At 39.6% G+C, this 16,570-nt stretch overlaps 1 protein-coding gene across 1 annotated transcript in view; it reads right to left on the reverse strand.

Moving 5' to 3' along the window:
- Window positions 1–13,613, reverse strand: part of USP14 (ubiquitin specific peptidase 14) — a 49,921-nt gene extending 36,308 nt beyond the window's left edge. Inside the window, exons 1-3 of the mRNA XM_007075943.2 lie at window positions 13,393–13,613; window positions 7,944–8,089; window positions 4,554–4,586 (exon numbers count right to left, since the gene is read on the reverse strand). Coding sequence (XP_007076005.2) covers window positions 4,554–4,586; window positions 7,944–8,089; window positions 13,393–13,408 — 195 coding nt within the window. The 5' untranslated portion in view covers window positions 13,409–13,613. The remainder of the gene's footprint in view (window positions 1–4,553; window positions 4,587–7,943; window positions 8,090–13,392) is intronic.
- Window positions 13,614–16,570: the final 2,957 nt, after the last annotated feature.

The following is a 16,570-nucleotide window of genomic DNA, read 5'->3' on the forward strand; positions in this document are numbered from 1 at the left end:
CAGAGCCTGATGCGGGGCTCGAACCCACGGACCGTGAGATCATGACCTGAGCCGAAGTCGGACGCTTAACCGACTGAGCCACCCCGGTGCCCCAAAAAAAGTCCATGATTTAAGCACACACCTTAAAAAGCAATAAAATGAAGCAATGTAAATCCAAGGTAGGAAAAATGGAAATAATTTAAAAAGTAGGTATCAATAAAATAGAAAATAGGTAATATATCAACAGAGTCAAAAATTGAAAAGATTAACTGATAAATCCTTAGCAACACTAACCACCCCCCCCCCCCCAAAAAGCAAAGACACATTAGTATCAGGAATGAAGAGGGGGAATATCAACAAATAAAGATAAATACAAAAGAATAATTAATGATTATTCTGGCAATGACTATTATGCCAATAAATTCCATATATTTAAACAAATTTTCTCAAAGAGAAAAATCACCAAAATGGACATAAAAAAGAGAAAATCTAAATACCCTGTATCTATTAAAGAAACTGAGTATTAATCAAATTCCAACATAGAAAATCCAGGTCCATATAATTTATCCATGAATTCTAATCAAGTACTTACAGAAATTATACTAATCTTACACAAACTCATTTAGAAAAGAAAGGGGAGGGAATACATCCCCAAATAAAAATACTAATATTCCTCATGAACATATATATGAATATCCTTTTTAAAAAAATGAAGGACGCCTGGATGGCTCTGTTGGTTGAGCATCCAACATCAGCTCAGGTCATGATCTCGTGGTCTGTGAGTTTGAGGCCTGAGTCAGGCTTTGTGCTAACAGCTCAGAGCTGGAGCTGCTTCAGGTTCTGTATCTCCCTCTCTCTCTCCGCTCCTCTCCCACTTGCGCTCTCTCTCTCTCAAAAATAAACACTAAAAAAATAGTAATAATTTTAAAATGAGAAAATAAAATCCAGCAATATATAAATGAGATAAATACATGATTTAATGGGTTTGTCCCATTCTCCAAGTGTTTGTCAACCCCTCTAAAATTCTTTCACAGAGTCAACACAATCAAAGCTGTTTTCATAATACCAAGGAAGTTACTGTCCCTTGTTCATTGTGCAGACACTTGCACTAATAGTGCAAAAAATTTTAACAGTTTAACACATATCAAAGTAATGACATGAAATGAACTGGTAAAAATGATTATTAAATCTCAACCTTTGAGTACATTCCTTTTTCATATTCTGTGCTATGGAATGGGAAGCATCCAATAAAAAAAAATAAAAATAAAAACTTAACTTCTGGCAACCAAGATCTCCTTCAGTAGGTGAATAAACTGTGGTATATCCAGAAAATGGACTATTATTCATCGCTAAAAAGAACTGAACTATCAAAGCCATGAAAAGGCATGGAGGAAACTTAAATGTAGATTACTAAGTGAAAGAAGTCAATCTGAAAAGTCCACATACTGTAAGATTCCAATATGGGACATTCTGGAAAAAGGCCAACCCATGAGACAATGAAAATATCAGTGGTTATCAGAGGGTTGAAGGGAAGAAGGGATCAGGCACAGCATACAGAATTTGGGGCGGGGGGGGGGGGGGGACAGTAAAACTATTCTGTAATGATACCATATTAGCGAATACATGTCATTATACATTTGTCCAAACTCACAGGATATGCAACACCAAGAATGAAACCTAATGTAAACCATGGATTTGGGTACCAACGATGTGTCAATGCATGTTGATCAATTACAACAAATGTGCCAAATTATGTGTAGGGGATGTTGGTAATGGAGAAGGCTCTGCATGTGTAGGGAGGAGGATATGTGGGAAAGCTCTGTATCTTCCACTTAGTTTTTGCTATGAACCTAAAACTGTTCTAAAAAACAAAATCTGGGGCGCCTGGGTGGCGCAGTCGGTTAAGCGTCCGACTTCAGCCAGGTCACGATCTCGCGGTCTGTGAGTTCGAGCCCTGCATCGGGCTCTGGGCTGATGGCTCAGAGCCTGGAGCCTGTTTCCGATTCTGTGTCTCCCTCTCTCTCTGCCCCTCCCCCGTTCATGCTCTGTCTCTCTCTGTCCCAAAAATAAATAAAAAACGTTGAAAAAAAAATTAAAAAAAAAAAAAATCTGTTTAAAAAAAAAAAAAAATCAATGAGAACAACACATCTGCATACCAAAGTATGATTATTTTCTTCAGGATAAGCTTTCATAAATGTCTGAGTTGCAAACTAGTTCTAGCAACTAGTTCGTTGCTTTCTTTTTAATTTTTTTTAATGTTTATTTTTGAGAGAGAGAGAGAGAGAGACAGAGAGGAGGGAAGGAGGGGCAGAGAGGGAAGGAGACACAGATTCCGAGGCAGGCTCTAGACTCTGAGCTGTCAGCACACAGCCCGATGCAGGGCTGGAACTCATGAACCGTGAGATCATAACCTGAGCCAAAGTTGGATGGTTAACCGACTGAGCCACCCAGGCACCCCTGGAGTAGTTGCTTTTGTAATGAAATACCATTTTTACTTACAACAACTACAAATTATGGGTTTTTATACTTGACTATTTAGCCAACATTTTCTCAAAAATAAATGAAGTGAGCTTGATGCCTTAGGAAAAAACGGACTATAGTTGATGACAAAATTAGAGCTTTTGCGTGAAAATTAGAATGTTACATCTGTTACTAGGTACTTGGCAGCTCTATGTACTGTTGAGGTTGGTGGTGATATTAATGAAAGCCATTTTTTGGTATTGTATATTAAAATACATTAACATATGTAAGATCTAAAAAACTTAGGAAACGAGTCTTTTCCAAATGACCAATACATGATGTTACAAAATCATGCACAAGAATTAAGATCCACTGTAAGTGCAAAACAGACAAATAGATGTTTATGTTGGAAAGGTCACTGATGTGGTTTCTACCACAAACTAACCAATTATAAACTATCACATGTTAAGTTCTGGTGTACTAGGAAAGAAGAATGTTCACGATTTTATCTTAAAAGACCACTCCCTTTTCCCACTATTTGACTATGTGAGGCCAGATTTCTTATAAATACTTCAACCAAAACAACATATCACAACATACTGAATGAAGAAACAAATATGAGAGTTCAATTATCTTCTAATTAAGCTAGCTTTTTTTAAAATTTTTTTTTTTAACATTTTATTTATTTTTGAGACAGGGAGAGACAGAGCATGAACAGGGGAGGGTCAGAGAGAGGGAGACACAGAATCTGAAACAGGCTCCAGGCTCTGAGCTGTCAGCACAGAGCCCGACGCAGGGCTCGAACTCACGGACTGTGAGATCATGACCTGAGCCGAAGTCGGCCGCTTAACCGACTGAGCCACCCAGGCGCCCCAAGCTAGCTTTTAAAGAGATTTGCAAAAACATAGAACGCTGCCAGTCATTTCATGTATTTTTTGGAAAACATTTACAAAAAAAAATTAACATGTAATGCGTCTGTTATTGTTATTTCTAAATAGTTTAATTTCAGTTTTAATTTCTAATATATCAATAGATATAACTCACATATACAAAACTCTTTGGGGTTTAGAAATAATATTAGAGTATAAATGGGGTCACAAACACCAAAAAGTATGAAAGCCACACATCCCAGGAATGCCAGGTTTAACAATTAAAAAATCAAGAAGACTAACCAGATTATCAGAGTAAAGTAGGAAAATCATATGACCTTTTTAATAACCACAAAAAGCACTTAACAAAATTCAACAGCCATTCATAATTTAAAAGGTCTTCATGAAATGAGTGAGCTAGGATAAAACAAAGATGCCCATTTTCATCACTTTCTATTCAACAATGTGTTAGAAGTCCTAGCCCAGCAAAGTATGGCAATAAAAAGAAACAAATCTTAAAGACTGGAAAGGAAGAAGTAAAAATAACTCTATTTGCAGAAAACATGCACATGTACATAAAAAGCCCCAAGGGGATCTAGAAAGTAACTACTCAAAGTATTAAGTGAATTTAGTAAGGTCAGGATAAAAATAAACCGATCTACCCATGAACTAGAAAACAAAATTTTTTTAAAATATCATTTTCAACAGCCAAGAAACACTACATTCCAAGAATCTAACAAAAACCATGAAGATCTCTATCTACACAGAGAAGCTACACAATTCTTCTAAGAGAATATAAAGGCCTAAATAGAGTACATCATAGTTAAGCATTTTAATACTCAATAGGAAGATGCCCATTCTCCCAAAATGAACTACAGAACCAATACAATCTCAAAATTCCAGGAGTCCATTTGTAAAAATTAACAGACTTATTCTAAAATTATAAGAAAATGCAAAGAAGCTAAAATATTCTGGCAGAGGTTAGAGAACTTAATCTCATTTCAAGACTTACAAATTTTAGTAACTAAGTTGTAATCAAATGTATCAATGACACAGGAGTCCAAAAATAAAATTCCAAGTGATTTTCAAGAAAGACTCCAAGATGAGTCCACGGGAAAAGGAAAGTATTTTCAACAGATAGTGCTGGAACATATATATACACATATATGGAAAAAGGCATTTAGAATGTATTTTGGTATAATAATTAAGAAATTGCATTATAATAAGTGTTATGATAATACTTACATTTTTTATTTTGATGTTTCCCCAATCATCATCCTGTTTTAAAGACAAATAAAAAACATTTAACCACGGCTGTATAAATTGAACATATTCTAATAATCAACTAATTTTAAAGGTATCCAGGGGCACCTGGGTGGCTCAGTCAGTTACGTGTGTCTGACTCTTGACTTCAGCTCAGGTCATGATCTCACAGTTGATGGATTCAAAGCCCCATGTTGGGCTCTGCACTGACAGTGTGGAACCTACTTGGGATTCTCTCTCTCTTCTCTCTCTGCCCCTCCCCCACTCTCTCTCAAAAGAAATAAACTTTAAAAAACAACAAAAAAGCTACTCCAAAACAGTTTTTTCTTTATGTACATTTTACTTAAAATTACTATAATCAAAAATACTTGGGGGTGGGGGGGTGGCACCTGGCTGGCAGGGTCGAGCATCCCAACTCTTGATTTCAGTTCAAGTCATGGTCTCACAGTTCCTGGGATGGGGGCCCGACTTCGGGCTCTGCACTGACAGTGGGAGCCTGCTTGGGATTCTCAGTCTCCCTCTCTCTCTGCCCCTCCTCCACTCTCACACACAAGGGCACACATGCACAGTCTTAAAGCCAGTAAGTCTAACAATTGCTTAAACTACAAAAGCCACAATCTAAAAGACAATAAACCTAACAGTTCCAAAAAGACTAAAAAACATTTAATTGATGACAGATACTAATTTTTTTGCATGTTTGTTGCATGTATACAACTAGCAAAGCTAATAACTAGCTTACAGGACAGGAATGAAGAGTAATTTATAAAATAAGATCTACATAATTAGAACAATTATATAATTTATTACCAAAAGTAGGAGATTCTTAGGAATCAAAGTGCTATTAAAAATTATACCAGGGGGGTGCCTGGGTAGCTCAGTTGGTTAAGTGTCTAACTTCCAACTTTGGCTCAAGTCATGAGTTTGAGCCCCACATCAGGCTCTCTGTTGTCAGTGCAGAGCCCACTTCAGATCCTCTGTCCCTCTCCCTCTCAGCACCTCCCCCACTCACACTCTCTCTCCCAAAAATAAACAAACATTAAGAAAAAATTATACCAGGATTACCAGAGGCAAACTAACCCTTAATAATATCTGCTGTGTCTACAAATGTTTTTCAAATCCTAAATTTCACATCTATGAAGCAATTAAATACTTTTACCTCAATATATTCAATTAAAACCAGATATTTTTTTTCATGCCATGATTGGCCCACAGGTATTTTGCCTAACCTCAGTACTTTTCCTTTTTTTTTTTTTTTTCTTCCAAGACTTATTTAAACTCAAGTTAGTTAACATAAAGTGTAGTATTGGTTTCAGGAGTAAATTTAGTGATTCATCATTTATATACAACACCCAGTGCTCACCACAAGCACCTCCTTAATGCCCATTACCCATTTAGCCCAACCCTCCCACGAACCTCCCCTCCTACAACCCTCAGTTTGTTCTCTAAAGTGAAGAATCTCTTATGGTTTGCCTCCCTCTGTTTTTATTATTTTATTTTTTCTTCCCTTCACCTATGTTCATCTATTTTGTTTCTTAAACTCCACATATGTTACTCCTTCCCTTTTTACTGAAGATGCCAGGCACTCAATATGCTTCCCTTTGATGGTGCCACTAATTAGCTCTCTGGACACCCTGCTTTAAAGCCCAACAGTAACTTCCTAAATGCCCTTCTCAGTTTAAGGGTTATTACTACAAATCATAAGGAATGGTAACTATATATGCTCCCTCAGATCACTTAGTTATCTGAGCTCACACAAAATTGGAAAATGAACCCAGATCTGCCTGACTTGTAAATCTTCTGGTGCCTTACTATATATTACTTAAATCTCTCCGACACTGGGGTGCCTGGGAGGCTCAGCTTATTAAAGATGGACATGAGGGGCGCCTGGGTGGCTCAGTCGGTTGAGCGGCCGACTTCGGCTCAGGTCAATGTCTCACGGTCCGTGAGTTCGAGCCCCGCGTCGGGCTCTGTGCTGACAGCTCAGAGCCTGGAGCCTGCTTCAGATTCTGTGTCTCCCTCTCTCTCTGACCCTCCCCCGTTCATGCTCTGTCTCTGTCTCAAAAATAAACAAACATTAAAAAAAAAAAAAATTTTAAAGATGGACATGAGCTCAGGTCATGATCTCACAGTTTGAGTTCGAGTCCCGCATCAGGCTCTCTACTATGAGTGCAGAGCCCACTTCTGGATCCTCTGTCTCCCTCTCTTTCTGCTCCTTCCTCCTTCCCTCTCAAAAATAAACACTTAAAATAATAATAATCTCTCTGATGCTAAGTTTTCTCATTTATGAAATTATAAAACACATTTATTCTCATTTTTAAAATACATATAGGTGAGAATTAAATAAAATAAAAGCCTGGAACAGAATAAGTATTCAGTAAGTGATAACTATCAGTAGTCAGTTTCATTTAATTACCATTTTTCTGTAATTCTCCACAGTACACCACCAGTATACAGCTCATCACAAATTAGGTTACCAACCTCCCTAATGACCAAAAGCTCATACTGTAACTTGGAGGGAAAACAATGTTTTCTTCACCAACATCTCTTACTGCCCAGCTTACAGGGGCAACCAAGCCCTATCTCTATAGTTACCTACAGCTCTTCAGTATTTCATACCTAACTCTTGAGGATAGTACCTTTTTAAAACTATACCTACATAGTATTACAAACAATAATACTTGCATCTTTTTGTGGCCCATCACCAATGATGCCAGTAAGCTTAAACTCATAATTGTAGTCAATGTGATCATTCCAAAGGAAAATTATGTTCCCTGCTCTTTTTAAGCAAAATTTTTTGTCACCAAGTAGGTGTTAGATAGTAATTACTCTTAAGTGATAGGAGCTCCTTTTTAATGAGTAGAATGCAAAACAGGCCAAAATAAAAAATTAACAGTTTTCCAGTATTCCAGAACTGGGGCTTTGGTAAAGATGTTGTAATACTTTGATTTACAACATTTGAATGTATGTACAAAAATACTTTCTGTGGTCTTTTCCTTTTAAGCAACTTCCATATTTCTAACAGAGATAAAATTTTCTCCACTCCTATAACAGGAAATTACTAAGGATATATACACAGATTTTTGTATTTGTCTAAACAAAATACTTTTAACACACCCTCACAGGAAAAAAATCCAAACAGAGATACATGGAAAGTTCCACACTCCTCTGACCCCCCAGGAGTATTCACTGATACAATGCATTTTAAAATAAAAATTTTGATGATGCTTTAATGTTCTTTCCTACACTAACATGAATAAAACCACTTTAATCTCATAGACTATATACTCTCACCAAATAAAATACCTCAACTGCTGCATTTTCTGGTCTTTGCAGTCATTATATAATATCATATAATGAAAATTTGGACTTTACCTTCAACGTTCCTCCTTTCACCATAACTTTCTGTCTGGCCGGCTGGACTCCAGTCAGTGCAAAAAGCTGAGCCTTGAACACCATTGGAGGTTCATCAGTGTTCAATTCTACACCTTCAAACTTCTCCTTTCCCCATTTCACAGTAACTGGAAATAAAACCATAATTTACTTTTTAAATTTATAAAATAACAGGACTTTAGATTTAGAAGATCCCCAGGGAACCTATTAGTTTGGCTTTCAAGAACTAGCCTGTCATTCCTCTTAATATGCTCACAATGCCTACCTTATCAGGAATGATGTGAATGCAGTAGGTCCTGAATAAAATTTAAATGAATCTAACCCAACTTCTTACTTGACACAGAAATGGGGTCTGAACATGACTGATTCACTAACATCACAAAATAGTAAATATTCAAGTCTTCTGAATCCTACCCTAATAATCTCAGCAAAATATGATCACACTGAAATACTTCCCACAATGAGGTTCAAGGACTTCAAAATATGTTTAACTAAGCAACTATTAAAATTAGTACATACAACTGGAATAGAAAAATAAAGTTTAGAAAGATAATTTGAGAGAAGAAAAAAATGCTTGTAAAAATAAAGCATATTTAAAACAGGTCAAGGAATACAGATTCTGGATTATAAGAAAAGCTCCATGGGAGAATTGAAAGGTGTGGTTCCTAAGCCAGAAGTGGTCAAATATTAAGAAAAATCCAAAGATACAATTATTAAAAAATCCTACTTTAATCATTTGGATGGCTATTAAAAAAGAAGAAGAGAAAGAAAATACCAAGTGCTGCTGAGGATGTAAATAAACTGGAACCCTTTATATTCCTGATGGGAATATAAAATACAGTACAGCCACTGTGGAAAAGGTATGGGGGGTCTTTAAAAAATTAAACTTACCATGTGATCCAGCAATTCCATTTCTAAATATATACCCAAAAGTGTGAAGCAAGGACTCAAATGAATATTTGTACACCCAGTGTTTACAGCACATTATTCTGAATAACCTAAAAGATGTGAGCAATCCAAGTGTCCATCAACAGATGAACAAAATACGGTACAGACATACAATGGACAGTATTCAGCTTTAAAAAGTAATGAAATTCAGGGGTGCCTAGGTGACTCAGTCAGTTGAGCATGTGACCCTTGATTTAGGCTCAAATCATATCCCAGGGTCATAGGACTGAGCCCCAGATCAGGCTCCATGCTGAGCGTGGAGCCTACCTATGATTCTTTTTTCTCTGTCCCTCTACCCCTCTCCCCACCTTGTCTATGCACGTACTCTAAGATAAAAAAAATTAAAAGTAATCAAATTCTTACACCTGCTATACAACATGGATGATACACTAAGCAAAATAAGCCAGATACAAAAGGACAAATACTATGATTTCCCTTATGTAAGGTACCTACAGTAGTCAAATTCATAGAGACAGAAAGTAGAATGGAGGCTGCCAGGAGTTGTGGGTGAGGGGAAATGCAGAGTTATTTTTAAAAGGTACAGAGTTTCAGTCTAGGAACATGAAAAAGTTCTGAAGGTAGACGGTGATGATAGTCACACAACAACATGAATGTACTTAATGACAAAAAAAAAAAAGGTACACTTAAAAATGGTTAAAATAGGGGCACCTGGGTGGCTCAGTCGCTTAAGTGTCCGACTTGGGCTCAGGTCAAGATCTCATGGTTTGTGAGTTCAAGCCCTGCATCAGGCTCTATACTGTCAGTGCAGAGCCTGCTTTGGATCCTCTGTCCCCACCTCTCCCCCCAACGTTGTGCATGTGCACACACTCTTCTCTCCCAAAAATAAATATTTTTTAGGGGTGCCTGGGTGGCTCAGTCAGTAGGGCGTCTGACTTCAGCTCAGGTCATGATCTCATGGTTTGTGGGTTCTGGCACCACATCGGGCTCTGTGCTCACAGCTCAGAGCCTGGAGCCTGCTTCGGATTCTGTGGTCTCCCTCTCTCTCTGCCCCTACCCCACTCACATTCTGTCTCTAGCTCTCAAAAATAAATTAAAATGGTAAAAAAAAAATGTTTAATAAACATTTTTTAAAATAGTATTTTATGTTACATATATTTATCATATGATAAAAAAATTTCAATCTGCCTCAAAAAAGAGCTAACTTTTAAAATACATAAAAAGAGGGGCGCCTGGGTGGCTCAGTCGGTTAGGCGTCTGACTTTGGCTTGGGTCATGATCTCACGGTCCCAGAGTTTGAGCCCCACATCAGGCTCTGTGCTGGCAGCTCAGAGCCCCACATCAGGCTCTGTGCTGGCAGCTCAGAGCCTGGAGCCTGCTTCGGATTCTGTGTCTCCCTCTTTCTCTCTACCCTTCCCCCACTCACGCTCTGTCTCTGTCAAAAATTAATAAACATTAAAAAAATTAAAATACATAAGAAGAAGTAATAGTTGGTTTCCACTGAAAACTTCACACCTATTCAAATGAAAATCTCACAATAGTTGTCTGTTTTCCTGTAAGACCAAAATATGAACTAATCCTTACTATAAATCCCAATTCTTTCACCAATTCAATTAATGTGTTTAGCATTCATTCAATAAGCCCAGTAACAAGTATTGGGGAGACTCTATGAACCTTGAATCTAGTAAGAAGAGAGACTGGAGGAGAAAAAGTTAAAATAATTAACAATACCATATAAATATTATAAATGCTCCAAGATCACAAAGGAAAGCTTCATGAGTGAAGAACAATTTCCTGGAAAAAGTGATAATTTTTAGTTACAACTATCAACTTTTTTTTTTTTTTTTAATGTTTATTTTTGAGACAGGGAGAGACAGAGCATGAGCAGGGGAAGGGCAGAGAGAGAGGGAGACACAGACTCCAAAGCAGGCTCCAGGCTCTGAGCTGTCAGCACAGAGCCCTACACGGGACTCAAACTCACAGAGTGCGAGATCATGACCTGAGCTGAAGTCGGATGCTCAACCGACTGAGCCACCCAGGTGCCCACAACTTTTTTTTTTTAACATGTTTATTTATTTATTTTTGAGAGACAGCACACACTCAAGCCGGGGAGGGGCAGACAGAGAGGGCGAGAATCCCAAGCAGCCTCCACGCCAGCTGCACAGAGCCCAATGAGGGACTTGATCTCATAAGCCATGAGATCATGACCTGAGCTGAAATCAAGAGTCAGATGTTTAACTAATAGTTATAGGGGTGCCTTTGGCTATCAACTTTGAGTTGAGTCTCAAAGAAAAAATTAGATATATATCCAAAGTGTCTGGATAACAAGCATTCCTGGAAAAGATAAGAAAAACATCAAAAGCATAAAACTGCATTATGTGTTCTGAGATTTAAGTAATTCCCAGAGGGGTAAGAAGCTGGAACTGGAAACTGGCCAAGGATCAAGTCAAGAAAGATAAATAAGTCATGCTAAAACATACAGGCGTTGGGCTTTATGTTATAGAAATGTAAAATTCCTGAAAGGTTTTTTTTAAAGGCCACTTCAGTCTATTTTGAACATTGTTATCACTCTAGCAGCAGGTGGGGAAATGGGTTTGAAGAGGGCACAACTGTAATCTTGAAATAAGCAAGGAACATAGAACAATAGCACAAGAAAAAAACAGGACAAAACCAAAACAGTGTTAGAAATAATGAAGAAGAGGGGCACCTGGGTGGCTCAGTTGGTTGAGCGTGCGACTTGGCTCAGGTCATGATCTCACGGTTTGTGAGCTCAAGCCCCATGTCTGGCTCTGTGCTGACAGCTCAGAGCCTGCAGCCTTCTTCAGATTCTGTGTCTCCCTCACTCTCTGCCCCTCCCCCGCTCATGCCGTGTGTGTGTGTGTGTGTGTGTGTGTGTGTGTGTGTGTGTGTGTGTGTATCTCTCTCTCAAAAATAAATATTAAAAAAAAAAATTTAAGAAATAATAAAGAACCCATCTGAAATTGACTTAGCTGTGTCACCACGAACAAGTTACTTTAATTTTTTGCTCACCCATCAAAGAGAATCCTACCAGTATCACAGGATTATGTTGAAGATTGAAACAAAGCAACGTTATAAAAACAGTAGCTTTGTGCCAGGTATACATATTAATTTTTATGGCACTTATCCTTACCCATATACCAATCTGGATATTTAATTTTTTACTAAAACTTATGAAATGGTACTTAAAACGTTCTCATTTTAATATAGAGGTTTTTGCAGAACCTGATATACAGAATCTCAAAATGGAGAAGTCAAAGGAAGAAACCTTAGAAATCTACCCCAATTCTCTCATTTTGGAAATAAGGAAAAGATATGATTAAATACTTAAGATAGAACTTAATGTTTAAGATAGAAAGTTTGGTAAATATTAAGTATTTTTGAGGGAAACAGAGAGATGTTGGTAGTGTGTTTACATATTAGCATACACTGGTATTTATTGCCATTACTTAATTGATAACCCCTCAGTTCTCCATTGCATAAATAGAATATTTCAAGTACCATTCTACTGTTAATCATGGCTTTAGAAAGACATAGAGCAATCATTAAAGCATTCAAGATTCTAGAACATCAAGAATCAACCTCGAGATTAAACATTATTCCTTTGTTTCATACCATTCTTTGAAAATGCTGAATCTTCAATAAAGGAATCATGATAAAGTCAGGAATGGCCAATGAATCACACATCCATAGCTAACCGAAGCCACTACATACATTTCAGGTGCCATTTTGAATAAGACTAAGAAACAGCAAGGGCCATTAACTAAGTGAAAATGTGATCCCTGGCCAATACCTTGGAGCAAAATAAAATAAAACAAAAACTGTCAAACGCCATTTAAAAGGAAATTACGCCTGTGGATATCTGTATTCATCTAAGTCTCAATGCTAACGCTATGCTTCAGACACAGAAGCCCAATGTAACGTCTGATGAAATGAAAGCAAAGCAAAAAGTTCGCAGTATGCCTCAGGATAAAACTGAAATTGGTATAAAAAGGATGCCTGAGCCAAAGGCTGCAAAGGGTAAGCTATGGGAAGCTACTGACAGAAACCCCAAGCACGATGAAAGCTAACCTTCCATCTCCGGTCCTTCCATCCCACCCTTACCCCTCCCTTCCACAGCTACCACTAATGAGCCCAAGAAAAGCCCCGCTACACCTCTAGCCTGCTCCCGGGTGCCTCAGGACACACCCTCACCTCTCCCGGTTCACTAGGACAGCGACAGAAACTATTCTGCAGAGTCACCACTCCAAGTGGCTGACTTGCGCTCCCCATCTCCACTCCCCCACCCACCCAGGGCCAGGAGGGGCAGCAGTCCCTCAAGCTGCAGAGCTCAGAAATAGCGGGCAGAGAGAAAGGGGCCAGGGTCATCGCCACGCCGCAGTCACCCCGACGCACGCCTTCCCGATCCCCTCCCCCGTCCCGTTCTCAGCCGGGTGCCCGGCCTGAAGGCCAGGCCTACTCAGAGGCCTAGCACAGAACGGAACCGCAGGGCGAGCAGAGAGCTCACCTGAATAAAGCGGCATGGCGGCACAAAGGGCGGCGGCGGCGGCGGCGGCGCAGGAAGGCTGGGCCTGGCAAGGGCGTCGAAGGGAAAGGGACGCGATGAAGCTGTGGCGGCGGCCAAGGCGGAGGCGCGGTAGTGGCGGCAGCACGGGTGCGACGAGAGTCTCATTCAAACCGGCCACTGACGATGACGCAGCAACACGCAGTTTACCCGCCCACGGAGCCACAGGGCAACTGCAGGAGAAGACCCAGCGCAGAGCCGGCGAGGCGGGGCCTACTGGATGGAAAGCCAGGAGAGGCGGGGGCGCGCGAGGCGGGGGCGGACAAATGCGAGCCTGTGGCCCCTGCACCCGTACAGGTGCACGCCTGCGCAATGCACGCCGCTGCCCAGCGCCCACCTCAAAGTGGGCCAGGCCTCGCCCTGCCTGGTCCCCGCCGAAGTGCGGAGTTGGTTTTCTGGCGGCTGTCTTTTTTAAAAAGTCTTTCTCCCTTTTTTTTAAAGACTGGTTCGGCTTGAGACGGGCATTTTTTTTTCTTGTTAATATAGGCGGGAGAAGAGCTGAGAGAGGCCTCGCTCCGCCCCTCACCTGAGTCTGTCTGCTTATTAATAAAAATATCCAACTCTCCCTCTCTGGATTTTGTGACAAATGCGTGTCAAAAAGCTTTGCATACTGCGGAGATAGGTCAGCCTTGATTGTAACGTATTACTGTTGTTTTTAACAACCGTTTCAGACCCTAGGTTGGATCCAGTAAGATAGAAAAAATGCCCTAAGATAGTCGGGAGTTACCTGTAGCCCTCCACTTATTGGTCTTGGACCTGTTCCCCCCGGAAACAGAATTTGAATACATGGTTTCTGAGGCCTCTTCAAACTCTAAATTATCCTGGGAGAGGGAAATTCAAGCATTCTAATTGAGAAGAAGGCCTGTAAATGAAAGGAGAAATTTCAAAGAAATTCGAATTATATTTGAGGTACTTCTTGAGGTAACAGGGACTTTATAATGACCCCAAATTCTGAAAAAGTATTTATTTTTTTTTTATTTTTTTTTAACGTTTTATTTATTTTTGAGACACGGAGAGACAGAGCATGAACAGAGGGGGGTCAGAGAGAGAGAGGGAGACACAGAATCCGAAACAGGCTCCAGGCTCTGAGCTGTCAGCACAGAGCCCGACTCGGGGCTCGAACTCACGGACTGCAAGATCATGACCTGAGCCGAAGTCGGCCGCCTAACCGACTGAGCCACCCAGGCGCCCCTGAAAAAGTATTTAAACTGTCCATATTGCAAAACATAAAAATGATGTCTGTAATATTAAGTGGAAAGATTATGACAAATTTATTGAGCATTATGATTTTAAGTACATAAGATTAATGGTCATAAAGACTTGTTTGAATCCAGTTGTTACTAGCTGTGTGACCTCTCTGAACCTCAGTTTCCTTCTCTATGAAATCAAGGGAATAATATCTACATTATAGGATTGTTATGAGAATTAAATAAGATCATACACAGAAGATGCTTAGCAGAGTGCATTGTACCTAGTACACCACAAATATCTATTACAGATTATACAATAAAAACTGAAGAGGGAATTTGTATGGTATGGTTAGAGTAGTGGTCTATGGGTAGTTTTATTCTCTATTTTCCAAATGTTTAGTCATATAGTTGTATAAAATATACCTGTTTATTTCATTTTAATTCCAGTATATTAACATACAGTGTTATGTTAGTTTTAAATGTACAATATAGTGAGTCAGCAATTCAATACAGCACACACTGCTCATCACAAGTGCACTCCTTGATCCCCACCACCTATTTCACCCACTCCTGACCCCCCTCCCCTCTGGTAACTATTACTTTGTTCTCTGTAGTTAAGAGTCTAAGACAAGTCCTGGCTTGTCTCTCTCTTTTTTCTGAAATGTAGCTTTAAAAATATATTGGATATGGGTGCCTGGGTGGCTCAGTCAGTTGGGCATCCGACTTCAGCTCAGGTCATGATCTTACAGTTCGTGAGTTCGAGTCCTGCGTCGGGCTCTGTGCTGACAGCTCAGAGCCTGGAGCCTGCTTTGGATTCTGTGTCTCCCTCTCTCTCTGCCCCTCCCCAGCTTGCTCTCTGTCTCTCTCTCAAAAAATAAATAAATAAAATTAAAAAAAAAAATATATATATATATATGTATATATATATATATATATATATTGGATAGATCCTCTGTGAGAAAATTGTGTTGCCCTGTATGAAGTTCACAGTAAGGGAGGCCTAAAGATGGAAGGATGTCCCTGCAAATCACCTCTATACTGTACTCTGATTGTGTACTCTGTTTTCCCTCCAGTAACTTTAATCAAACATTTGTTTCTTTAATGTCTGTATTCCACTACCAGATTATAAACAGGAATTGTGGCTGTCCAGTAGGCATTCTGGAATTATCTGATGCTGTGAGAACTGGATGTGAGAGCAACCTATTTTGAACTTACTCATTCCTACACATGCCCAGAGAGTTTTCTAGAACAAGTCTGTTTTCAACTCGCACTGACCCCTGCTTTGGTAAAACCAACTTCTGGCCTGGTTTCACAGGCAAGGTCATGTTACAGAAACAGTCTGGCCACTCCTGCCACCAATTTTTGTTTAAGTTTTTTATTATTTATTTATTTTGAGACAGTGAGCGTAAGCAGGGGAGGGGCAGAGAAAATGGGAGAGAGAGAATCCCAAACAGGCTCTGCACTGTCAGCCCAGAGCCCAACGCAGGGCTCGAACTCATGAACCATGAGATCATGACCTAAGCCAAAATCAAGAGTCCAACGCTCAACCAACTGAGCCACCCAGGTGCCCACCCATGAGTAATTTCTAATTCCTTGTCTGCCTCAATCCCTCGAGGTTCTATATCCTGAGCAAAAATATACAATTGGCCAATAATGAGGAAAGGAATGCCTGGCTCTGCCTCCCACTTATATATATTGGGGTATAGGACATGGCTGCCCTAAATGGAAGAGTTGTATATTTGTTTTCTATTGCTACTGTAACAGATTATCACAAATTTAGTGGTTTAAGACAAAACAAATGTATCACCTCACAGTTCTGGTGGACAGAGACCAAGAATGGTCTCAGTCATAAGGTACTATGGGTGCCTGGGTGGCTCAGTCGGTCAAGTGCCCGACTTCAGCACGGGTCATGATCTCACAGTCCATGGGTT

This window comes from Panthera tigris, chromosome D3, assembly GCF_018350195.1.
Source record: "Panthera tigris isolate Pti1 chromosome D3, P.tigris_Pti1_mat1.1, whole genome shotgun sequence".
NCBI classification, from domain to species: Eukaryota; Metazoa; Chordata; class Mammalia; order Carnivora; family Felidae; genus Panthera; species Panthera tigris.